The sequence below is a fragment of the Aedes aegypti genome, chromosome 1 (assembly GCF_002204515.2).
Source record: "Aedes aegypti strain LVP_AGWG chromosome 1, AaegL5.0 Primary Assembly, whole genome shotgun sequence".
Classification (NCBI taxonomy): Eukaryota; Metazoa; Arthropoda; class Insecta; order Diptera; family Culicidae; genus Aedes; species Aedes aegypti.
In genome coordinates this window covers 158635034-158661017 of record NC_035107.1, presented here as the reverse complement: position 1 = coordinate 158661017, position 25984 = coordinate 158635034, and the positions used below count along the sequence as shown (strand labels likewise).

The following is a 25984-nucleotide window of genomic DNA, read 5'->3' as shown; positions in this document are numbered from 1 at the left end:
AAAAAATATGGCACGTACAAAGGCATTTCCAAGTGGGTCCATAATAGGCACGTCGGTAGCGAGCCGGATTACATTGGAATCAAATGGAGGGTCCATAATATGAAACGTCAAATTTGTAAACATTCCTATTGTGCACCATGGGAGGGTCCATAATAGGCATTCGGACAACAGTTTTCAAATGTATATTTCGCTGGAAAAATCGACTGATTTTGTATGTTTCATAGGCGTACTATGAAGTAAAGACATAAACTTGTTGTTAGACTCCACAAAACGTATACCCGTCTGAGATATCATTGCGGAAAAGTGTCGAGAGTGAATTTCAACTACTAAGGGGTCCATTACTAGCATTGAAACCCTATATTTTTCTTTTTTTTTTATTTCTTAATTAGTAACATTTCAAACATTATATTCAATTCTTATATTCTTATATCCTGTGTTATTAGACAACACTATCATCCTAATTTGGTAAAACAAATTTAAGATTTTATTAACAACATATTACATTTCATTTGCCGTAGCAGTTCAGATTTTTTATAGGTGAGTTGATTTCACTTATAAGAGAAGAAAAAAAACACGTTTTTAATTTACTTAACCTAACTTAACCTAAATATATTACGCATTATTCGTGGCAATAGAAGATTGTAACGATTTTTGCCTGAAATTATTGATTATTTTATTTGACATTTGTTCCAATGTTTCAACATTGGATATTCTATGTAACTCATTGGCACTATACCAGCAAGTAAGCTTCAGAATCATTTTCAAAATTTTATTTTGAATTCTCTGCAGAGCTTTCTTCCTGGTATTACAACAGCTAGTCCATATTGGTACAGTATACAACATGGCTGGCCTGAAAATTTGTTTGAATATCAAAAGCTTGTTCTTAAGACAAAGTTTTGATTTTCTATTAATAAGGTGATAGAGACATTTTGCATATTTATTACATTTGGCTTGAATGCCCTCAATGTGATTTTTGAAAGTTAAATTATTATCTAGCATGAGCCCTAGATACTTAACTTCATCTGACCAAATTATTGGAACCCCTCTCATCGTGACAACATGTCTACTTGAAGGTTCCAAATAAAGAGCTTTTGGTTTATGTGGGAATATTATTAGTTGAGTTTTGGAAGCATTAGGAGAAATCTTCCATTTCTGCAAATATGAAGAAAATATATTCAAACTCTTTTGCAATCGACTACAGTTGACACGCAGGCTTCGTCCTTTGGCGGAGAGGCCTGTGTCATCCGCAAACAAAGATTTTTGACATCCCTGAGGTAACTCAGGTAAGTCAGATGTGAAAATATTGTATTTTCCAAGTGGGAACGAATGCTTCGAACCACTGCGTACGCGTATTCATTTGTCGGCCGTTAGTTGGCTTTCGGCAAGCAAGGAGCTTCACAGGATAAACAAACGTTGAGGCAAGAAGATTTACAGCGAGCGGAAAGGGCATTGTGGCAGCTTGCTCAAGCAGAAGCTTATGCCGTTGAAATTGCAGTTTTACAGAGTGGATCAGATGGGAAACGATCGTCTAAACTTGAAAAAAGCAGTCCAATAAGCAAATAACCACCGTTTCTAGATGACTACGGAGTGGTTCGTATGGCAGGTAGGACTGAGGCATCTGCACTAGCTCCATATGATGCGAAATTTCCGGTTATCCTACCAAAAACTCATCGAGTGACCGAACTGCTTGTAGATTGGTACCACAGACGATTTGGCCATCACAATAGCGAAACTGTGGTCAACGAGTTACGTCAGCGGTATCATATATTTGCTCTTCGAACAGTGGTACGTAGAGTAGCGAAAAGGTGTCAATGGTGTAACGTATATAAAGTGAATCCTGTGGTGCATAGAATGGCGCCTCTACCTGAAGCACGTGTAACTCCGTTCGTTCGTCCTTTCTCACTGGTCGGTATAGATTATTTCGGCCCGTATATGATCAAGATCGGCCGAAGTCAAGTAAAGCGTTGGGTGGCACGTGCTTGGTCGTAAAAGCGGTTCACTTGGAGGTTACAGCTTCACTTTCTACAGAGGCCCGCAAGTTGGCCTTGCGGAGATTCATTGCAAGACGCGGTGCGCCGACCCAAATCTACACTGACCACGGAACGAATTTTGTTGGCGCCAGTCGGGAGTTAGCTGACCAAATATCGGCAATGAACCAAGAATTGTCGGAGACGTTAACAGATGCTAACACTCGCTGGTTCTTCATCCCACCTTCCTCCCCGCACATGGGTGGTGCTTGGGAAAGGATGGTAAGAGCAGTTAAAACCAGTTAAGTCGATCAACAATTCTCGTGCGCCATCTGAGGAAGTTTTTCAAACAATGTTGTGCGATGCTGAGGCAATGGTCAATTCCAGGCCATTGACCTACGTGCCGCTGGAGACTTTGGACCAAGAAGCATTGACTCCGAATCATTTCATCCTCCTTAGCTCAAATGGTGTCAAGCAGCCGGAGAAAGCTCCTGTTGCAGAAGGTGAAGCACTTCGGAACGGATTGAATCTGTGTTGCAGCCTTCTAGATCAATTCTGGGCAAGATGGATCCGGGAATATCTTCCGGACTTGACACGACGCACCAAATGGCATGAGGAAACGAAGCCTATTCAGGAAGGATATGTAGTCTTCATTGTTGGAGAAACAACTCGGAATCTTTGGCTTAGGGGTAAGGTCGTGAAAGTAATCCCAGGGAAAGATGGTCGTATCAGGCAGGCAGACGTGCAGACAGGTGCAGGGGTTCTTCGCCGTCCCGTGGCAAAGCTCGCTGTGCTCAACATATTACCATCGGGTAATCCTGCTGAATCGGAGCAGCATTACGGAGGGGGGGGATGTTGCGGGAGGCGTTACAACCGTTGACGTTTCAGCTAAATTCTCCACAGGGACGCTGCCGACCTGATGGATAGACTTCATCCTCCTCCATTGATTGAATTGCGTGGTGCTTCACCCTGTGTGTTTATGAATCCTGTGGAAACGTTGCATTACGACTTCAAACGTGGTGATTATTGCAGTATTAATGCTTTTCTGTGCAATATCGAATGACAGGATTTCATCAACCAGGACTTGGAATTTTCAGTTGGTACTTTCTCCAACATAGTATTGTACGCAATTGATCAGTTTATTCCTAAGCACTCAAGAAATCCTCAGCCCAATCCGCCATGGAGCAACAATCGTCTGAAACGCTTGAAAAGTTTAAAACGATCTGCTTTGCGTAAGTACTCAAAGCACAAAACGCCCGCGAATAAACGTGTTTATAACTCTGCCAATTCTCGATACAAACGCCTGAACCAAAAGCTGTTTTCCGCGCATCAACGGAAGGTTCAACAAAACCTTCGTCACAATCCAAAACACTTTTGGAATTACGTTAACGAACAACGTAAGGTACTACGCTAACGCTAACGCTAACGTTAACGAACAACGTAAGGAATCTGTTCTACCCAACGTAATGTCCAAGGGAAATGTTGAATGTTCGTCCTTGAATGGTATTTGCGATCTTTTCCTGAGTCAGTTTTCAAACGTTTTCACTCAAGAAACTCTGAACGATGAACAAATCCGCAATGCTGCCAACAATGTACCAGTTCATCCACCAGTCGGCAACCATCCAATAGTTGATCCTGAAGAAATTGCCAAAATTTGCTTCTCCATGAAATCATCGACAAGCTCCGGGCCTGATGGCATTCCTGCATATATTTTGAAGAAATGCTCCATAAGTTTATCTACGCCTCTTTCTCGTCTCTTCAGACTATCTCTGCAAGTTGGATCATTTCCAGTCCAATGGAAACGAAGCTATGTATTCCCAGTATTCAAAAAAGGGAACAAACGTGAAGTCTGCAATTATCGTGGAATAGCTGCTCTTTGTGCCGTTTCGAAGTTTTTCGAAAAAGTTGTTTACAACTTTTTGTTCCATCACTGTCATCATTACATTTCGGAGTACCAACATGGTTTCATGCCGAAACGCTCAACTAATACAAATTTGGTGGTATATACAACTTTCATCGCTAAAGCTCTACAGAAAGGGCAGCAAGTAGATTCTATCTACACCGATTTCTCGGCCGCGTTTGATAAAATCAATCATCAGATAGCTATTGCTAAATTCGAACGTTATTAAGTAGATTTAAGTAATGTTTGTATCAGTTGGAAAAATATGTAATAGTCTGTTGATACGAAAAGAAGAGGAGGTTTTGCGCCCATTTGAGAAAAAGCTCAATATTGCTCAGCTCAAATGGGCTTTTCCCTGCTCCAAATAAACAAATAAACTTGTCATCCGCTGACTTCTATGGTATGAGTGGAGATGATGACAGATAGCAGCGAGATAAATTGTAAAATCATGTGGTGATGAAAATTGTGTCAGAGCTAGAATTCGTAATCACTATTATAGAAAAACTATTGATTTATATTTAATTGAATTCGTTTAAAATTATATATTATTCTTGATTGATTATTGCTAGTGAGTTAAACATGTGAAATTACAATATGTGCAGGAAATATGTGTAAATTTCCTAACTTTATGATTTCAGGTTATATATTTCATGCACCTAATCCTACTTAATATGACTATGAATTGAACTAGAACTACTGTTAAAAACCATGCAACTGTAAGTAATCCAACATCCTAGTGGTTGACTTAAGACTATGACTTTAAACCGACTTAAACCTCGAGACTGATTGTATAAACTACAGGACGGTAACAAGGACGTAGACGTTGTAGAGTAGAGTCACCGAAATGTGAGTACAAATGAAAACAGCTATAAACCGTAGGAATCCCAAACCAAATTTATATTTCAGCTTTAAAGCGCTATTGCCGAATAAAAATGGAATTCGCTAAAAGGACTGTAACCCGTTTATTCTAGGTCTCATGCCGCACCAACAATATTGGTCCCAGAAGTCTTTCAGATCTGGAGTTCTGATAATTAACCTGAAGTGTACGATATGACAGATAACTTTGAATTATTCTAACAATGTATGTTGGAAAATTAAAGTTTTTTTTTTTAAATTTTACAATCAAACCTTCATGCCAAACACTGTCGAATGCTTTTTCTATGTCTAGAAGAGCAAGACCAGTAGAATAGCCTTCAGATTTGTTGGAACGGATCAAATTAATCACACGTAAAAGTTGATGAGTGGTCGAATGTCCATGGCGGAAGCTGAACTGTTCATTGGCAAAAAATGTATTTTCGTTGATGTGGGCCACCATTCTGTTCCAAATAACCTTTTCAAAAAGTTTACTGATGGAGGAAAGCAAACTGATTGGACGATAGCTAGAAGCTTCTGCAGGATTTTTGTCTGGTTTTAAAATTGGAACAACCTTAGCATTTTTCCATTTGTCAGGAAAATATGCTAATTGAAAACATTTGTTGAATATATTAACTAAAAATGATATGCTACTTTCTGGAAGTTTCTTGATGAGGATGTAGATAATTCCATCATCGCAAGGAGCTTTCATATTTTTGAATTTTTTAATAATAGTTCTCACTTCTTCCAAATCAGTCTCCCAGGAATTTTCGAAAACGTTCTCCTGATTGAGAATATTTTCGAAGTCCTGAGTAACTCGATTTTCAATTGGACTAGTAAGTCCTAAATTAAAATTGTGCGCGCTTTCAAACTGCATAGCAAGTTTTTGAGCTGTTCCGCAATTAGTTAGTAATAATTTGTTTTCCTCTTTCAATGCCGTTATTGGCTCCTGAGATTTGTTCAAAATTTTAGATAATTTCCTAAATGGCTTAGAGCTAGGGTCCAATTGAGAAATTTTATTTTCAAAATTGTTGTTTCTTAATTGTGAAAAACGTTATTTGATTTCTTTCTGCAAATCCTGCCATATAATTTTAATTTAAGATCATCGTCTCTAATCACGAATTCAAATTTGGAGTTTCAAGAGCATTGTCAATATCAAGTTTTGTTCGTGAGGAAATGTTAACATCAAGATTAGAGTCAATGTATGTTGCATATATATTCCAGTCGGCTCGAAAGTAATTAAAAGTGGAGCTGATAGGATTGAGAATCGCTTCATGAGATATTTGAAACATAACAGGGACATGATCAGAATCAAAATCAGCATGAGTAACTAATCGGCTACAAAGATAACTAGAGTCGGTTAAGACCAAGTCAATCGTAGATGGATTTCTAGAAGAGGAGAAACACGTAGGGCTATCAGGGTATTGAATTGAGAAATATCCTGAAGAGCACTCATCAAATAAAATTCTACCGTTGGAATTACTTTGAGAATTATTCCATGACCGATTTTTGGCATTAAAGTCACCAATGACAAAAAAATTTGACTTATTGCGAGTCAATTTACGCAAGTCAGTTTGGAGCAAATTAACTTGCTGTCCAGAGCATTGAAAAGGCAAATAGGCAGCTATGAAAGTATATTTACCAAGCTGTGTATCAACAGAAATACCTAAATTTTCAAAAACTTTAGTTTCAAATGACGAAAACAGTTGATGTTTTATACTCCTATGAATGATGATTGCAACTCCCCCACATGCCCCATCAAGTCGATCATTACGATAAACAAAAAAGTTAGGATCTTTTTTAAGTTTGGATCCAGGTTTTAAATATGTTTCAGTAATAACTGCTATATGCACGTTATTAGCTGTAAGAAAATTAAACAGCTCGTCCTCTTTACCATTCAAGGAACGAGCATTCCAATTTAAAATATTTAAATTATTATTTGGATCCATCAGAAAAACGTAATCCAATAACAATTTGATTAGTAAATTTAACACCAACTTGGACTGCTTCAGTCATAGTGGTGGCTTTGAACATTGCATCAATCATTAGATTCAATTGTTCAGTTAGAAAATTAAAATCAGAGGCAGACATATCACTTGAAGTGGGTACATTATCTGATGATTTTCCGTTAGAATTTTCGGTAGATTAAAAGATTCGAACGGCTACCCGACGGATTTAAATAAGTTTGTGAATGAGCATGATTATGATCTTCCTGATGGGTATGATTCTTAAACAAGCAATCGTTAACTGAAAAATGAGCATTGTTAGAAACTCTGCGAGGTTAATTCCGGAATCGACCGTTATCGTAACGGACATTATTGTTCATCTGCCTGGCATGAGCCTCGACTACTCGCCTATGCGAAGGACAAGCCCAAAAATTGAACTTATGATTGCCCCCGAAATTGGCGCATATGAACTTATCGGTATCTTCCTTCACTGGACAGACGTCCTTGGCGTGAGAAGAACCTCCGCAAATGATGTAATTAGCATTCATGCGGCAATTTTTTGTTACATGACCCCACTTTTGGCACCGACGGCACTGAATGGGGTTCTGTAAATTTCCTCTAGGTTTCTGGAAATGTTCCCATATCACACGGACATCAAACATAACTCTAACTTTTTCTAAAGCTTTAATATTATTTAGATCTTTTTTGTTAAAGTGAACTAAATAATATTCTTGAGAAAGCCCTTTCCAAACAATGCCAGACTGGGTTCTCTTTTTCATAATGATTACTGGGGAAAATCCAAGTAAATCATTTATTCCATTTTTGATCTCTTCAGGTGACTTATAGTCACTTGAGAGACCTTTCAAGACGATTTTGAACAAACGTTCAGTTTTGTCGTCATAAGTAAAAAAAAATGTGTTTCTTCTTTTCAAGATATTTGAGAAGAAGTTCGCAATCTTTAAGAGTTTCCAGCGAAACGCGACAGTCTCCTTTCTTTGCTATTTGGAAGGAGACCTTGATTCCCCTAATGGAGTTCAAGATCTCCTGCCTAAATCCCCAAAATTCGGAACAACTGACCACGATAGGCAGCACTCTTTGCTTCCTCACTTGAATAAAAGAGCATGGGCTAGAGACTGCTTCTATTTGGTGTTCGGAAAATTTGTCTAGAGGATCGAACTAATTGTTCATTTCGATGCAATTATCAACATTATTCATTTCATCCTTGGAAGAAAGTTCGCATTCCAGAGAAACGTCCTTTCTTCCATTCTTGCCACGTTTAGTGACAGTGTTAAATCCCACTTTCTTGGAAGGAAGTTGTGAATTCAGAGATTCACCCTTCCTTTTGTTTGTAGTTGCAACCATGTTTAGTGAATAAACGAAAGAAGAAGAGACCTCCTAAGAGGTTTTTTTTCCCAAGACGGTGTCCAAGAAGGATTACCACCGCTAGCTTTCACCAACGGATTCAATGAAAAATCGAAGGCACAGGTCCAAACAAGGATCGTAAAGGGATAAATAGTAGTAATTTTTTACTGTTTTAGTAGCACTGAATAAAACCGTTTTAAATTTTAGCACTGAAAAGTACTGTTTTATTGCTTTAGGACTTTAGGTAGTTTTTTCAAAAATTTCCAAGAGCAGAAAGAATTCGTGTACGCACAGCACGAAGGTACGATGCGCACTGATAGATGCGCTTGGAAGTCTATTGTAAGTGTACAAGCCTTTCATCGTACTGATCACTACAAATCGTTTAGATTTTTTAGTGAGTTCCAACTGAGTATAAGCTCTTTTCAGATCAAGGGTACAGAAAAACTTACAAACTGCTAAATTAGCAAAAATGTCTTGGGTAGTAGGGAAAGGATATGTGTTAGGAACCAACAATTTATTGAGACATACGAACTTACGTCAGGAACTTACGTAATCTCGGCAGTCTAAGCCGATGCCGCGCTTTTTTTGTAATTATTTGCTATGTTTTAGATAAATGAAGAGCAGTGGACAGTAGCCAATATAGAAGCCACAAGCTGAAGTGATTTTATGCTGGAATAATTCCGATTGTCGTTTGAAGATGCGCTGTAACCATCTTTATTTATTTATTTATTGTCGTCAATCATGTTTGTAGACCGTTACAGAGAGTTTCTTATGCGCTAGTTACACTTCTACATTCAATTACCTAATTTTTCTTCTTAAGATAATGTGCGGAAGTATTGTTTTAGCTTCGCTTTGGACCAAGTTAAGTCGATTGAATTGTAATGTTTATTATAAGTAGTTATCATTTGGTTCATTGGCCCAAATTTTGCATAATTAGTACGGTGATAGTTGATTGCAAATAGTTCTCGATGGCGTAATCGTCTGGATGGTACATAAAAGTTTAATTTAGATAATAATTCTGGTGAATCAACTTTATGGGATACAATATCGTTTATAAATGAAATCATTGCATATTCACGACGCTCTCTTAGTGTTTGAATATTAATCAACATACATCTAGCTTTGTAAGATGGTAATGGAAATTCTGTCCAACCTAATTTGCGAAGAGCATATAATAAAAATTGTTTTTGCACCGACTTTATTCTTTCATCATGTACTGTTGAAAAGGGTGACCAAATTATGCTGCAATATTCAAGTATTGATCTAACATAGGCAATGAACAATGTTTTTATTGTGTATGGATCATTGAAGTTATAAGCGAAGCGTTTAATGAAGCCTAACATATTATTAGCTTTATTTATCATAGTGTTATAGTGATCAATGAAAGTAAGTTTTGAGTCTATAATTATGCCTAAGTCTCTGATTCTATTACATTTTTCAACATTTTGATTGCCTAAAGTTATTGTTACATTCGGAATGTCTCTTTTCCTGTTAAAAGATATCAGGTTACATTTTTTTACATTCAGTTGTAGTAGGCTTTTCTGACACCACGTGTGGAAGATTTGTACTTCGTGTTTAAAAGTATGTATGTCCTGTGCAGTTTTTATTTCTAAATATAGTTTCATATCGTCAGCATAGATTAATACTTTCATTTTGTCAAGAATAAACGACAAATCGTTCACAAACAGTATAAACAAAAGCGGACCTAAATGAGAGCCTTGTGGAACCCCTGAAGTGGCATGTATTGGAGTTGACTTTTTTCCTTTGAATTTCACTATTAGCTCGCGAGTGGTTAAATATGATTCAATCCATTTCAGCAATTTGGCTTCAATACCAATTTTTTGCAGTTTAAATATAAGCATGGGTATATCAACACGGTCAAATGCTTTACTAAAATCTGTGTATAAAGCTTCTACATGATTTCCATTTTCCATAGCACTCAATGAATAGTTTACAAATTCGAGCAAATTAGTGGCTGTCGATCGCCCTTTAAAAAAGCCGTGCTGCGCTGTAGTTATTCTGTTTTTGATTTGGATGAATACTTTTTCATTTATGATGGCCTCAAAGAGCTTCGGGATGCACGAAATAAGGGCAATGCCACGATAATTAACTACATCAGATTTTTTGCCAGATTTGAAAATGGGAACAAGGTATGAGCTTTTCCACATCTTTGGAAAGACTCCAGACTCCAGTGACATATTAAAGAGCCAAAATAAGGGAGTAGTTAATTCAATTGCTAAAGTCTTCATGAAGATTGGTGGAACTCCATCCGGTCCATTTCCTTTGGTTGCATCCAAGTTTTTCAAACCATTCAATATTTCATGCACATTTATATGACTGATACCAACATCGTTAGGAAATTCAGGATGGAAATCGAAATATTCATAATCACGATCAGCTTCAGAGTATGTTGTGTATACTTCTTGAAAAAAAATTGAAAATAAGTTGCATATATCTTGTGAGGTATGGCCAACCTTTTCATTAAAATACATTGTAGAAGGAAAGTTGTTGGATTTTAGTTTAGATTTAACATAGTTGAAGAAATTCTTTGGACAGGTTTTGATTTCTTGCTCAGTTTTGGAGTTGTAGCTTTCATATGCCAATCGCATTGCTGAGTTGAGCTGTACGCTCATATTCAAATATACTTGTAAATTCTCTTGACTTTTATGCTTTTTGTAAATTTTATGTAGTTTCTGTTTACGATTCTTCAAATTTATTATTTCTTTATTGAACCAAACAGGATGTTTTGAAAAACCATTACACCTTCTTTTGATGATTGGTACTTCTTCTAATATTATTTTGAACAAACAGTTGTAGAAAACTTCTGTTGAATTATTTACATCATCTTTGCTTCTCAAAATCGATTGCCAGTTAATGTTATTTAATTTATTTCTAATGTTGTCATAGTTAGCTGAATTAAAGTCGAATACTTCCTCGAATTCATTGTCAATATAGAAATCTGTATTAGAAATAAACTGAGAAAATTCTATTGCCGTATGAAACACTTCATTTTTCCAAAGTGGAGTCAATGCCTCATTAACACAAAAGTCATCAGAGACGTTTGTCAGCAAGAGATCAAGATAACAGTTTTGTTGATTTTTTACATGATTGATTTGATTAAGACCTAAGTTTGCAATTTTGTCAAATATAAACTGTAGCAATTCACTTTCTCCAATGACTGGGAGTAATATATAATCATTGTCCATATCTGGTATAAAATCAATGTTGCGTTGATTAAAATCACCGTAAATATGAATCTTAACTTCAGGGGGTAAACTAGACATAACATTTTCCGCTACACTAAAAAATTTATCGTATGTTTCTTTGCACGCATTGTTAGGAGGAAAGTATACGGAGACAAAAATATGTGTCTCGCCAGACAATTGCACTTTCGCCCACACGTGCTCAAATTCTTTAAATTTAGTGGTAACGATAATTTCAGAGTTCAATTTTGCTGAAACTGCGATTAAAACTCCGCCACTCGACTTTTTTTCAGACCATTGATAATCACGATCAGCTCTATAAACATTGTAATTATTTCCAAAAATTTCTTCACTCCGTATACTCTCATCCCAACTCGTTTCAGTTCCCAGAATAACAGAGTATGCGCAACCTGATACTTTACGATGAATTTCAGTCAATTTGGCTGCGCTTCTCATCCTGTTAAAATTTTGACAATAAGTTATAATTTCATTTGAAGTACCTGATGAGTTAACTGAAGAACTCGATGAGTTAATGTCATTAAAACTATCTAATGCTATCTGGGTCGTTTGCTTATACTCTACCTCTGAAGAACGCGTCAAGTTGTCATCTACTTCCTCTGAAGAGAGCGTCAAGTCCGACGAAAACACGAATGTTGGCATGCGCATGCTTCGCAAGGTGGTGAAGGTGGACTTCTCTGTGCTATGATGTGTTGTGGATTCGTGGGGCCGTCCGGTTGATAAGGGTTGAGTGTTTCCCGTTTTTCAAATCGAATAGTTGGACGATAATTAGATGGTGGTCGAGAAAATTGATTTTTTGCCGCCGCAAGGAGTTCACGATCGGGTGGAAGATAATTTGCGTTCATATTAGATTTATTGCTGTTGTCGTTATCGTATCTACGACTGCCGAAAACTGTGCGGCGCGGGGCATTGGTGTAATTGTTGTTGCAATCGTTGTTTACATTATTTTCCAAACGGCTGTTTCTGCTGGTTGTAGAATTTCGAGTTGCGTTCCGCTTACGTCGCCTTCGAGCCTTCCCGGCCTGCTTTTGCTGATCCAAGCGGCGGAGTTGGCGTTTGTCGTATTCCTGCCAATTCGCTTTCCATACTTTCCTCGTACCGTAAAACGGGGTAACTTTGATAGTTTTTTCGAAGAAAACTTGAATATTTTTGTATGCTGTTTCAAAGATTTACAATTTATATTTTTAAAACAAGTACTGGCATCCTAGCTATCGATTACAGTCGATAAATTGGCAAAAGATTTATTTTGATTGGATATATAATTTTTCATATAATCGAAAGTTGGTTTTCTGTTTTGGGGTAACTTTGATAATGGAGTATGATTCGAACAAAATTGAATGAATAGCGAACATTTGTAGGGCATTGCATACCTCTAGGCGTTTAACGCTATATGGAAATTTCTGACTTAGATTACAAAAATGGTCCCAGTTTGTGTAAATGCTTTTCGCTAAGAGATTTGAGACCGTATTCAAGTTCTATGATAACTAGGCTATCAAAGATAAGTGGCCAACTATTCAAAACTACATCAAATAGTGATCGTAGAACAGATTGTTTGTAAGCGTTTCGAAAATGTTAAAATTGTGTAAATTTTTTAAATTCGTATAAAAAGCCTAAAATGTTCTTGATTCAAATGAAAACCGCTCTTACATGAAGTGTCATACTAGTATTCTTTAGTTTTGCATTTGTTTTGCTTAACTGATTAACAGAAATTATGATATTTCGTTTAGTATGTGGTGGGTTACGCACTATCAAAGTTACCCGCATTATCAAAGTTACCCCGTTTTACGGTACCTAAAAGTCGCCAGCCAGAGTTGTCCTCTTTTTTTGCATTCAATTCAGCATTTAAACTGGGAGGTGAATCCAATGTGGGGTCTAGTGATTCAACTTCGGTGCTGGAGTTCGTCATAATATTTGCTGATATGGCTTTCAGCTCATTCAAAATATCTATTTCCAGTAATGGGTTGTTTCTCATAGGCTCCAACGAAGTTATGTCTAAGGTCAAAGATGCTAATTCTCTTACATCTTTGCTAAGACCTTTCACCTCGTCAGTGATATTGTTTGCTATTGACTGCACTGCCGTTGATATGCTTGATTTGGACGTCTCAAGCGCAGCATCAAACATCGCAGTGATGTGGTTTTTAACAGAATTTACATTGCCAGCAAAACAACTGCTTTTTGCCGTCGCGAGCTGATTTTTGACATCGGTCACTAGAGCTTCCAACCGGTCAATGGCTTCATCGATCACGCCCAAACTGTTCGGTTGAATCGAACGAACCTCCGTGTTCTTGTTAATTTGTTCTGCTAGTTGCGCCTGTTGATCAGCAAGCAACTTAAACTCAAAGCTTGCAGTAACCATGGTTTGACATGAACTGCAGCATGGTAACACAAAGGATGAAGTGTCCATTCTTCTTTCCTTCTTCCGGAGCGATCCTCTTTGAATATTGACTCCCACGCAAGTAGGGTGGAATTTACGGGAGCACCCAATGCACGACCACATAATTGACTCGGTAACGGAGTCCAACAAGCAAATTTCACAATTCATTTTCACAAAACACTTTACACCGGTATCTAGCACGTACAAAAAAAAACTAAACGTTAGCAATAACAATTTAAATGAAAAGTGCGCGACCGGGAGCGATTAAAAACGCGTCCGAACTGATTGACGATCAATAATGCAATGCAATGCAATCGAGCTCCGCTTACCAATCCACGGAAGAGTCATTCTACTCCTCAAAATGTGCATTGTCAAAACGCCCTTATTCGCATCTTTAGAACTGCATTGAATAGTTTTGGGGTGGCTGGTTTGGTATTAATTCAGATTACTCAGCACAATTCAAACAGTCCAAAAAAAACTTGTGGCGAAGCGGAGTATAGAAGGTGTCACGGGGAATGTGTCTATTGTTTTTTTTTTCAGGTTTACTGTCCATTTAATGATAACTTTGTAATAAATGTCAGCCTCTCATTAATAAAAACGATTGCAAATTTAGCACATTACCATTGATTCTATGTGTCGGAAAAAATGAAATGATTGATTTTCATTCTGAATCCAGGGATTTTCAAAGCAGCACCAATTTTTTTTCATATTCCGACCGGCATCAATAGGGTACCTAAAATATTATAATAAAATATATGATAAAATGCAGTTATTTGATTAACAAAAAAATGCATGCGTATTTGAATACTTAAAATTTCATTACAAACGAGTTGAAAATACTGTTTGGGCCGATCACTGTGTGTCAACACTTGTAACATTCGCCGACCCACTCTAATATTATTTATTAATTTCTTTATTAGTATCATTCCAAACATTACATTCATTTCTTATATCTAGGTGTTCTGTGTTATTTGACAACACTATCATCCTAATTTGGTAAAACAAATTTAAGATTTAATTAACATTTTGTTAACATTATATTACATTTCATTTGCCGTAGCAGTTCAGTTTTTTTACAGGTGAGTTGATTTCACCTGCTTATAAGAGAAAAAAAATGTTTTTAATATACTTAACCTAACTTAACCTAAACATATAACGCATTAATCGTGGCAATAGAAGATTGTAACGATTTTTGCCTGAAATTATTAATGATTGTATTTGACATTTGTTCCAATGTTTCAACATTGGATATTCTATGTAACTCATTGGTACTATACCAGGGAGGAAGCCTCAGAATCATTTTCAAAATTTTATTTTGAATTCTCTGCAGAGCTTTCTTCCTGGTATTACAACAGCTAGTCCATATTGGTACAGCATACAACATGGCTGGCCTGAAAATTTGTTTGAATATCAACAGCTTGTTCTTAAGACAAAGTTTTGATTTTCTATTAATAAGGGGATAGAGACATTTTACATATTTATTACATTTGGCTTGAATGCCCTCAATGTGATTTTTGAAAGTTAAATTCTTATCTAGCATGAGCCCTAGATACTTAACTTCATCTGACCAATTTATTGGAACCCCTCTCATCGTGACAACATGTCTACTTGAAGGTTTCAAATAAAGAGCTTTTGGTTTATGTGGGAATATTATTAGTTGAGTTTTGGAAGCATTAGGAGAAATCTTCCATTTTTGCAAGTATGAAGAAAAAATATCCAAACCATTTTGCAATCGACTACAGATGACACGCAGGCTTCGTCCTTTGGCGGAGAGGCCTGTGTCATCCGCAAACAAAGATTTTTGACATCCCTGAGGTAACTCAGGTAAGTCAGATGTGAAAATATTGTATAATATTGGTCCCAAAATGCTGCCTTGAGGAACACCAGTCCTTACAGGAAGTCTTTCAGATCTGGAGTTCTGATAATTAACCTGAAGTGTACGATTTGACAGATAACTTTGAATTATTCTAACAATGTATGTTGGAAAATTAAAGTTTTTTAATTTTACAATCAAACCTTCATGCCAAACACTGTCGAATGCTTTTTCTATGTCTAGAAGAGCAAGACCAGTAGAATAGCCTTCAGATTTGTTGGAACGGATCAAATTTGTTACACGTAAAAGTTGATGAGTGGTCGAATGTCCATGGCGGAATCCGAACTGTTCATTGGCAAAAATTGAATTTTCGTTGATGTGGGCCATCATTCTGTTCAAAATAACCTTTTCAAAAAGTTTACTGATGGAGGAAAGCAAACTGATTGGACGATAGCTAGAAGCTTCTGCAGGATTTTTGTCTGGTTTTAAAATTGGAACAACCTTAGCATTTTTCCATTTGTCAGGAAAATATGATAATTGAAAACATTTGTTAAATATATCAACTAAAAATGATAAGCTACTTTCTGGAAGTTTCTTGATGAGGATGTAGAAAATTCCATCATCGCCAGGAGCTTTCATGTTTTTGAATTTTTTAATAATAGTTATCACTTCTTCCAGATCAGTCTCCCAGGCATTTTCGAAAACGTTCTCTTGATTGAGAATATTTTCGAACTCCTGAGTAACTTCATTTTCAATTTGACTAGTAAGTCCTAAATTAAAATTGTGCGCGCTTTCAAACTGCATAGCAAGTTTTTGAGCTTTTTCGCAATTAGTTAGTAATAATTTGTTTTCCTCTTTCAATGCCGGTATTGGCTTCTGAGGTTTTTTCAAGATTTTAGATAATTTCCAAAAGGGCTTAGAGCCAGGGTCCAATTGAGAAATTTTATTTTCAAAATTTTTGTTTCTTAATTGAGCAAAACGTTTCTTGATTTCTTTCTGCAAATCCTGCCATATAATTTTCATAGCAGGATCGCGAGTGCGTTGAAATTGCCTTCTCCTCACGTTTTTAAGACGGATCAAGAGTTTAAGATCATCGTCTATAATCACGGATTCAAATTTTACTTCACATTTTGGAATTGCAATGCTTCTGGCTTCAACAATGGAATTTGTTAAAGTTTCAAGAGCATTGTCAATATCAAGTTTAGTTTCTAAAGAAATGTTAACATCAAGATTGGAGTCAACATACGTTTTATATATATTCCAGTCGGCTCGTAAATAATTGAAAGTGGAGCTGATAGGATTGAGAATCGCTTCTTGGGATATTTGAAATGTAACAGGGACATGATCAGAATCAAAATCAGCATGAGCAATCAGTTGGCTACAAAGATGACTAGAGTCGGTTAAGACCAAATCAATCGTAGATGGATTTCTAGAAGAGGAAAAACATGTGGGGCTATCAGGGTATTGAATTGAGAAATATCCTGAAGAGCACTCATCAAATAAAATTCTGCCGTTGGAATTACTTTGAGAATTATTCCATGACCGATGTTTGGCATTAAAGTCACCAATGACAAAAAATTTTGACTTATTGCGAGTCAATTTACGCAAGTCAGTTTGGAGCAAATTAACTTGCTGCCCAGAGCATTGAAAAGGCAAATAGGCAGCTATGAAAGTATATTTACCAAACTGTGTTTCAACAGAAACATCTAAAGTTTCAAAAACTTTAGTTTCAAATGATGAAAACAGTTGATGTTTTATACGCCTATGAATGATGATTGCAACTCCCCCACATGCCCCATCAAGTCGATCATTACGATAAACAAAAAAGTTAGGATCTCTTTTGAGTTTAGATCCAGGTTTTAAATACGTTTCGGTAATAACTGCTATATGCACGTTATTAACCGTAAGAAAATTAAACAGCTCATCCTCTTTACCATTCAGAGAACGAGCATTCCAATTTAAAATATTTAAATTATTATTTGGATCCATTAGAAAAACGTAATCCAATAACAATTTGATTTGTAAATTTTACACCTACTTGAACTGCTTCAGTCATAGTGGTGGCTTTGAACATTGCATCAATCATTAGATTCAATTGTTCAGTTAGAAAATTAAAATCAGAGGCAGACATTTCATGTGATTTCCCATTGGAATTTCCGGTAGACGAAGAAGCGGAGTTACCTGTGGCGGTAGGGTTTTTTTCCATTTGATTCGAAACAAGTAGAATGGGTACCCATGGATCGAACAGGGAAGGAGTTCAAATTTCCTGCTACGATATCGGCAAAGGATTTTCCGTGGGTAGATGCATTCGAAATTGAAAGATTCGAACGGCTACCCGACGGATTAAAATTAGTTTGTGAATGAGCATGATTATGATCTTCCTGATGGGTATGATTCATGATCAAGCGATCGTTAACTGAAAAATGAGCATTGTTCGATACTCTACCAGGGAAATTCCGGAAACGACCGTTATCGTAACGGATGTTATCTTTCATCTGCCTGGCACGAGCCTCAATGACCTTTTTGCGTGAAGGACAATTCCAAAAATTGGACTTATGGTTAGCCCCGCAATTACAACATATGAATTTGGTGGTATCTTCCTTCACTGGACAGACGTCTTTGGCGTGAGAAGAACCTCCGCAAATCATGCATTTAGCATCCATGCGACAATTTTTTGTACCATGACCCCACTTTTGGCACCGACGGCACTGAGTGGGGTTCTGGTAATTTCCTCCAGGTTTCTGGAAAAGTTCCCATGTCACACGGACATCAAACAAAAGTTTTGCTTTTTCTAAAGCTTTAATATTATTTAGTTCTTTTTTGTTAAAGTGAACTAAATAAAATTCTGGAGAAAGCCCTTTCCGAACAATGCCAGATTGGGTTCTCTTTTTCATAATGATTACTTGGACTGGGGAAAATCCAAGTAAATCATTTATTCCATTTTTGATCTCTTCAGGTGATTTATAGTCACTTGAGAGACCTTTCAAGACAACTTTGAACAAACGTTCAGTTTTGTCGTCATAAGTAAAAAATTTGTGCTTCTTCTCTTCAAGATGTTTGAGAAGAAGCTCACGATCTTTAAGAGTTTCCGGCAAAACGCGACAGTCTCCTTTCTTTGCGATTTGGAAGGAAACCTTGATTCCCCTAATGGAGTTCAAGATCTCCTGCCTAAATCCCCCAAATTCGGAACAACTGACCACGATAGGCGGCACTCTTTGCTTCCTCACTTGAATCAAAGAGCCTGGGCTAGAGGCTGCTTCGATTTGGTGTTCGGAAAATTTGTCTAGAGCATCGAACTGATTGTTCATTTCGATACAATTATTCATTTCACCCTTGGAAGAAAGTTCGCATTCCGGAGAAACGTCCTTTCTTCCATTCTTGCCACGTGTAGTGACAGTTTTAAAACCCACTTTTTTGGAAGGAAGTAGTGAATTCAGAGATTCACCCTTCCTTTTGTTTGTTGTTGATACCATGTTTAGTTAATAAACGAGAAAGACGTGACCTTCGAGAGGTTTTTTCCCAAGACGGTGTCCAAGAAGGATTACCACCGCTATCTTTCGCCAACGGGTCCAACGAAAAATCGAAGGCACGAGTCCAAACAAGGATCGTAAAGGGATCAATAGTTGAAAAAATAGTACTGAAAAGTACTGTTTTAGTAGCACTGAAAAGTACCGTTTTTAATTTTAGCACTGAAAAGTACTGTTTTTGTAGCACTGAAAAGTACTGTTTTATTGCTTTAGGTAGTTTTTAAGAAAACTTCCAAGAGCAGAGAGAATTCGTGTACGCACAGCACGAAGGTACGATGCGCACTGACCCACTCTAATTCTGATCAAGAAACAGAGGCGAATATTTTTTTTATTTTCTGTGCTATGATTGCAACCAAAAGAGTGTTTAATGGTCCATTAGCTTGTAATTAGGTTGTTAAAGGCTACATTACCAGAAAATATGAAAGTTATTACCATGTTTATGCAAAACATAAATCACCCGAATGGCTCTATACTGCTGCAGTCTGTTAGAGTTACTGCTCTTGAACGCTCTCGTACACATACCAAACGAGAGAGTGAATGTTTACATTCATAGGGCTCTCCGAATGTGATGTGCCACGAACTGTTATGGTTCGCGAACTGTTACACTCTCCGAATATGGTTCAATCGGCTTATTCGTATCAAAATCCAAACACTGGCGGTAGCCTTGAGGTAAACTCCAAAACTACAGCTACTCCTAATCAAAAATTTTCTTCTCTGGGAGAGGGAATGGGTTTTGAAAGAAATGTTACAAATCGATGAAGAATCGTTTTTGGTTGCAAGGGCCCAAATTTTGTACTCACGCCGAATATGTTTACCATGAATGTGTTGTTTACAGATATGGTCAAACGCTTCATCTATGGATGAAAAAAGCGCAAATCTTCATTACATCTATGGATAAATATAATGAAGCGCAAAGCGAAATTTCGAAAAAAAAATGAATTTAGCATATTGAAATAATCTTTTATTTTTGCTAATGTATCATTAGTTACTAAATTTTGATTGCCGGATAAGTGGATATACCGCTGGATTTCCAAAAAAACGGTTTCTCCGAATTCTGTCAGACACCATTTTGTTGTACGTATCTGAGTGCTGCTTTCAAAGCATACGAATGTTTTGGGCGTCATGTGTCTTGTGACAAGTAGAATGGCCAAATAAATTTTCAACTCATCAACCATTAGATCTAAAATTTTATTGTGCTTCTGTAAAGCATACATATTGGACATATCTACTATCATCTCCATAATCGAATAAGAGAACATTTTTTTCGAAGCAATCAACTGATGTCAACATAGGCCTATCGTGTTCTATTCCATGGTGAGTAACGAACTCTTCTTCGTCCTCGATCCACCTTGCAACTTTGTTCTTTCTTTTCCCATTCGTTTTCTTAGCTTTTAAGGACTTCTTTACAGACGAAATGTCCTCACCTGTACCGTTGATGAGTTCTACTTCACTCTGCAGCATTCTTTCAGGAAGCTGAAGAATGCTCTCGTCCTCGTCATCACTGCAATCCATGTCAGTATTACCGGTTTTATCAGGTGGGAACAGTGACTTGGTAGCTTTGCCTCGGTGAACCGCAATCTATTTGTTTTTTGCTAAAATTCAATTTAAAATCACTTTTTTCATCTAAACCAATAATAACTTACTTTTCGGTGGTCTCCATAACACGAACTATTTTGATTACAATAAGCTTTCAAATAACAATGGGCCTTTTTACGAGATGTTTCAAATCAGCTGATCTTGAAGCACTTTGACTGTTCTTCTATGGAAATGACAGCCCCGCGTATGCACTGTAACACCAAAGTACCCTTAAAATGGTAAAAAAGAACGCATTTTGAGAGAAACTAATTTAACCATAAATAGAGTTATAGTCTTTACTTATTAAAAAGAAAACCACTTGTAGGGGAAGTGGTGGCAAAATGAACAGGTGTGGTAAAATGAACACCGCGCCTTATACAAACGAAAAACACATTTTAATGATTTTTATCTCGCACGGACGATTTAGAGCTTAAATCGGAGTGTTCGAGTTAGTTAATACCGAGGTGAATTAAAGTGAAAATATCAGCGAGAACTAAAATTTTAGAAAACCACGTTTGAAAATTAGAACTGACGTAACTTTTAGCTCCGAGGACTTGAGGTTTTTCAGTGAGGTCAATATAGGTATGATATGATGTAAAATTTGATACGTTAAAATTTCTTTCTGAATGGCTTACAATCCTAAATAGATATATTTTCGGATATTTAATGAAAATTTACAAAAATATTTGTTTTGCTCACGTTTTCTGCATGATGTTCATTTTACCACCATCAGCTGTTCATTTTACCCACATAGTGCAGATAAAATGAACATTTGCATCAGTTTTTGTTAGTGATACAAATATGTAAAAATTTGACTATTTTAGTCTGAATTCGTGTCGCTGCTATAGATAACATCCCTATTTAGGATGTTGTGCGATAGAACTGTACAAATTCCTCGTTTTTCTATCAGAAACAAGATGATATCCTTAAGGTGTTCATTTTACCACCCCTTCCCCTACGTCAAACCAAAGAGTATTTTTTATCCACTATTTGGAATACACTCAGAAACCCGGGTAGTCACAAAATTATTAAAAAATGGCTCTGACCCAGTTTGCTCAGTCCTACACTTAATTTAAATACTTGCACTCAACATGTAACTACCACACCAACCACATCATAGTAGTACGTTTGCTACAAGAAGCATGATTTTTACATACTTTACAAAATACACAGCAGCGCGACCGCCTACAGTGATGCGAGAGCGGAAAATATTCGAAAAACTGACTTACACTATTAATTCCCAAAATATTAAATGAATAAGCTTTTTCCAATGTTTCATAGAGATTGAGTGAAAATTGAAGTTTTGAGAGCATTTTGAAGAACACGACCGACGTAATTGTATTTTTTGTTTTTTTTTTTTTTGGAAAATATATGGAGAAAATCAAATTAAATTCAATTTAGTTTTCAAATATGAGCACACACTTGCACACATATGACACTAGTCTTAAATTGAAGATTTTTCAATCAAGTTTCGGTAAATTGTAGACTCATCTTGCGCAAACTTGCGCAACGTAGGTTTTCTGTCGTTTGACTAACCGTATTAAATGTGACAATTCTGAGTACAATAATATATTAATGAGTATAATGAATACTTCTATTTGGCTGCTAATCAAAAGGCATATGTGTATAAAAATCATTTCATAAGATACTAACATAACGATACTGAAGGAATTCCATTTTCCGTATAGCTTGATGAAGCCAAATCACATGTTGATAACATAACATTGCGATATATTAAAAAAATCACCTTAAAACGGGTTAATCATGCAATGATGATACATAGTTCTAAAACATGAACAATCTAGTCTATCAGAGCAAAGAAACTTTATAAGAATATGAGAAATTTATTTCAAGACTTTTTTCCATCTTTTGTATGGAGAGGAATCACTGTGCGGCCGAAGGGATCTCTTTGGACCACCGTGTGATCCTTGACTGCGAATAACCATGAACCTATGAGAAGCGGTGCGGCATGCTGCATACAAATTATGGTTATGATATTTGGCCCAGATCTGCCCTAAGAGGTGGTAATTTATGATTTAAATCAAGTGCAATTATTGCTCACGCCCATTTGGAGTAATTGCACAGGTTTGCTAGGTTCATGAACTTCAATTTGATATAAATGATAGAAGCATAATGATTTACGACTTCATTAACTATTCACACTAAACCAATTGCGATTCTTGAAATTTTAGATTTTAACTGAAATTACAATACCAAAGTCGGTGACTTGTTTGTTTGTATTCACTCATTACATATTTGATTTGAGGGTAGGTTGAAAGATAGATTCACTCTACTCGTACTCACGCACTTTTGATCTATTTTCGACTAACTTCAAACAAGCCCAATTTATTTCGTCTGCATTTCACTTTTTCTCTGTTTATTTGACCTTAACTCACTAAACTTCGACTCTCGACTCACTCTGGATTTACTTTCAAATAACTCTCAACAACTCATACTCCAATTCTTTCCTATTTATTCTCGACTCATTTTTGATTTTCTCTTCACTTATTTTCAATTCACTACCTAATTTGTCTAATTTCGACTAATTCTTGGCTCATTACGAACAGGGTGACCCTGACGGGATAAAACAATGAATATATGTAACATAAGAGAAAATAAAATAAAATGAAATAAAATCAAATCAAATGAAATAAAGTAAACTCTTTCTTACTCGATATTTTGTATCTCGATATCGAGTTAGAGAACCGTAGGAAAAGTTGGTTTTCACGGCTACCTAGACGGTCCCTTGGATTGTATTTACACTGGTTAAAAAAAAAAAGACAATTTGCACCGTCTTCAGCACATAGGCTGCACAGACTGAACGATCACTAACATTAGGCAACGGACAACATAACTGGATACCTCCATGACTCAATGATCCCTTCAATATCTAGTTATGGAGAGTTGACTGTAAAATAAAATTAAACTATATAAAATTAAAGCAAACAAAATAAAATATAATCAAATACAATAAAAATATTAAATAACGCAAAGCTCTGCCAAAGTTTAGCGGAACACTAAATGCTCCAAGGAGCACAATCTGAAATCCGCTTGATAGTTCATTATCGACTTTTCATGTACCGTAAAATGGGGAGAAGTTGATCACTTTAGAGTGATTCTGTTCTATAACTCCTAGTAGAATACATGTATTATTATCCAAATATTTTTGAAACATGTACTGGTTGGATATCTATCGAATTATACAAACGTTATTTCGCCGAAATGTCCTCTTCATAACAAATACATTTTTAAAAAATCAAAAAGTGGAGTTTTTGATTCCGGGGTGAAGTTGATCAATTATTGCGATAAGTTTCCTAAGATAAAGAGATATGCTATTCACTAAATTTAAGGTCACTGAATCTGAATCAAGTCTCCAAAATCTTACAACTTAATGATATATCGATCAATTTCAATTTTTAAAGTTGTAAATTACAGAATGCGAAAAAAAAAAATTAGCAACTCACGCACAAAAAAATACATTTTTTACTCAGAAAATGATTGTTTATCCACAATGCAAATTCAAAACTGGATGCACAGAATATATCTGGAATGTATGAAACAGTTTATTTAAATGGTGTCTTTGTATACTGCCCATAACTGCATAACAGTCACATTCGACATTTTTGATAATTTCGAGTTAATACCGGGGAGAGTCATCAAATAACAAATACTTTCGATCCACTTACTAAAATCTGTGAGATTGTTCTAGAAAATTCGAAAAAAATACCAAGTTGTTTTGTCACATTGGCAATTGTAACCGCATAACAGTCACATTGAGATTATATATGAGCCTCATAATGCAGTGGCAACGAAATTTCTATCAGAATTTTTTCTGACTATTCACCCAATAAGCGATATGAGTTGTACAAAATTTCAGTCTCAAATAAGCACTTTGGAATTCTTAGTGATTTTTTGAAATATCAGTTCCCTCCCATACTGCAATAAAATGCAAACTTGGTATCCCATTTACTCAATGCCTACTTTTATCGAATGTTACAAATATGTAGTTATGGGCAGTATAGCCTTGTCAATAATCAATTGTTTGGAGAAGAACCCTTCAACAGTTCATCAAACATTTTCTAAAAAGTCTGTTTTTCTATGGTATAATTATCTTGATTGTCAAACAGAATTTAAGATCATCAGGAGCAACCATCAGGTAATACGACGCCACATAAATTGTGCTAATTGAAATCGAATCATAGCTCCCTTGACAGTTTATAGATGTGGGTACGTGAATGATCAACTTCTTCCCACTGATCAACTACACCCCGAATCACGGTACTATGTTTTCTCATTCAATCAATTGTTTCTGATCAAATTCGATTAGTTAAATTAGTACAAATATACTGTATATATGTAACATATGTAGTATCATGAAAATTTTCAAAAATTCTTTCCCAATCTGAGATAATTATGTTTAAGATTTTTACCTTAGGCGTAGTAAAAAACAGTAATCAAAACTAATGTTCTTTTGTATTTTTTTTTCTTTCCAGCAACTCTATCTTGCTACCGGCGATCCCACATCCGCAGATGATGGAAACCCTAGTCAAATAACCGGATCGTTATCGCTCGCCGAACCGGTAGCGTGTGCCGACAATTCCGGTCCTCTGTTGTGTAGCGATTCGATACTAAGGGATTGTCCTGGCATCGAGCAGCTATGCGTTGTGTGCCATTATTTTCCTCTCTCTCGGGCGTTGCTTCCCTGCCGGCATACGTGCATTTGCGCGGTTTGCTTTAGTAAGTATACTACTCATCCATTAATATCCAAACCTCAAATGAGAAAGCTTTTTTAGAAGAGGCTTGATCCCTTTCAATGCTACAGGCGTTACAACTCTGACGGGAAACCATAATTTGACAAAATTGCTACACAGGCTTCCGCAAAATTTTCAGTTTTTAAATCAACAAAAAAAGATTATAATTTGCGATTATTTTACATTACGAAATAGTTCTAAATTATTTTGAAACTACTCAAAATTTCGTTCTTCTAGTTATTATAGTTTTTAAAAAGGCTTTTTTAGACATATACTGCCGTGAATCGCAAGTCAGTCCCATCTGAAAAAAGTAGGCATTGAGAAAATGGGGTTTGAAGTTTCCAAAATCGTTTTCCATACGAATATTCAAAAAAATCCAGAGGATTGAAACATATTGAAATCTCAATGAAACTTTCACAATTTGCTTTTCACTATGGTATCTTTCTGAGAAAAAAAAACAAGGATGATGAATACTCGGTTCATTTATGTGTTACACGGTGCGGAAATTTGTAGTGGGACTGATATGCGGTTACTTTTCATTATGGGACAATTTGACTTGTTGCTTTTTCCTTCTTTTTCTAAACAAAGTATCTCATTAGAGCAGCTGAAATAGGGGGGTCTGTAGCCTTGAGGTTACGCTTTCGGTTCATAAGCGGAAGGTCATGGGTTCGATTCCCAGCCCCTCCACAAAAAAAC

General features: G+C 36.4%; 1 protein-coding gene and 1 long non-coding RNA gene across 7 annotated transcripts in view; one reads left to right on the top strand and one right to left on the bottom strand.

Annotated features, from left to right (window-relative positions):
- LOC5565256 (cell growth regulator with RING finger domain protein 1) overlaps positions 1-25984 on the top strand; it is a 180946-nt gene that overhangs the window by 133447 nt on the left and 21515 nt on the right. For all 6 annotated transcript variants that reach the window (XR_002501957.1, XM_001649559.2, XM_021852212.1 and 3 more), the window contains one exon: positions 25031-25274. Coding sequence is in view for 5 of the 6 variants with exons in the window: in XM_001649559.2 (XP_001649609.2) it covers positions 25031-25274 (244 nt within the window). In the remaining variant the exon portion in view is untranslated. The remainder of the gene's footprint in view (positions 1-25030; positions 25275-25984) is intronic.
- LOC110678818 lies at positions 20137-20687 on the bottom strand. The gene is made up of 2 exons (XR_002501964.1): positions 20606-20687; positions 20137-20554 (listed from the first exon to the last, which is right to left on the bottom strand). It is a non-coding gene; the product is annotated as an uncharacterized LOC110678818 (long non-coding RNA).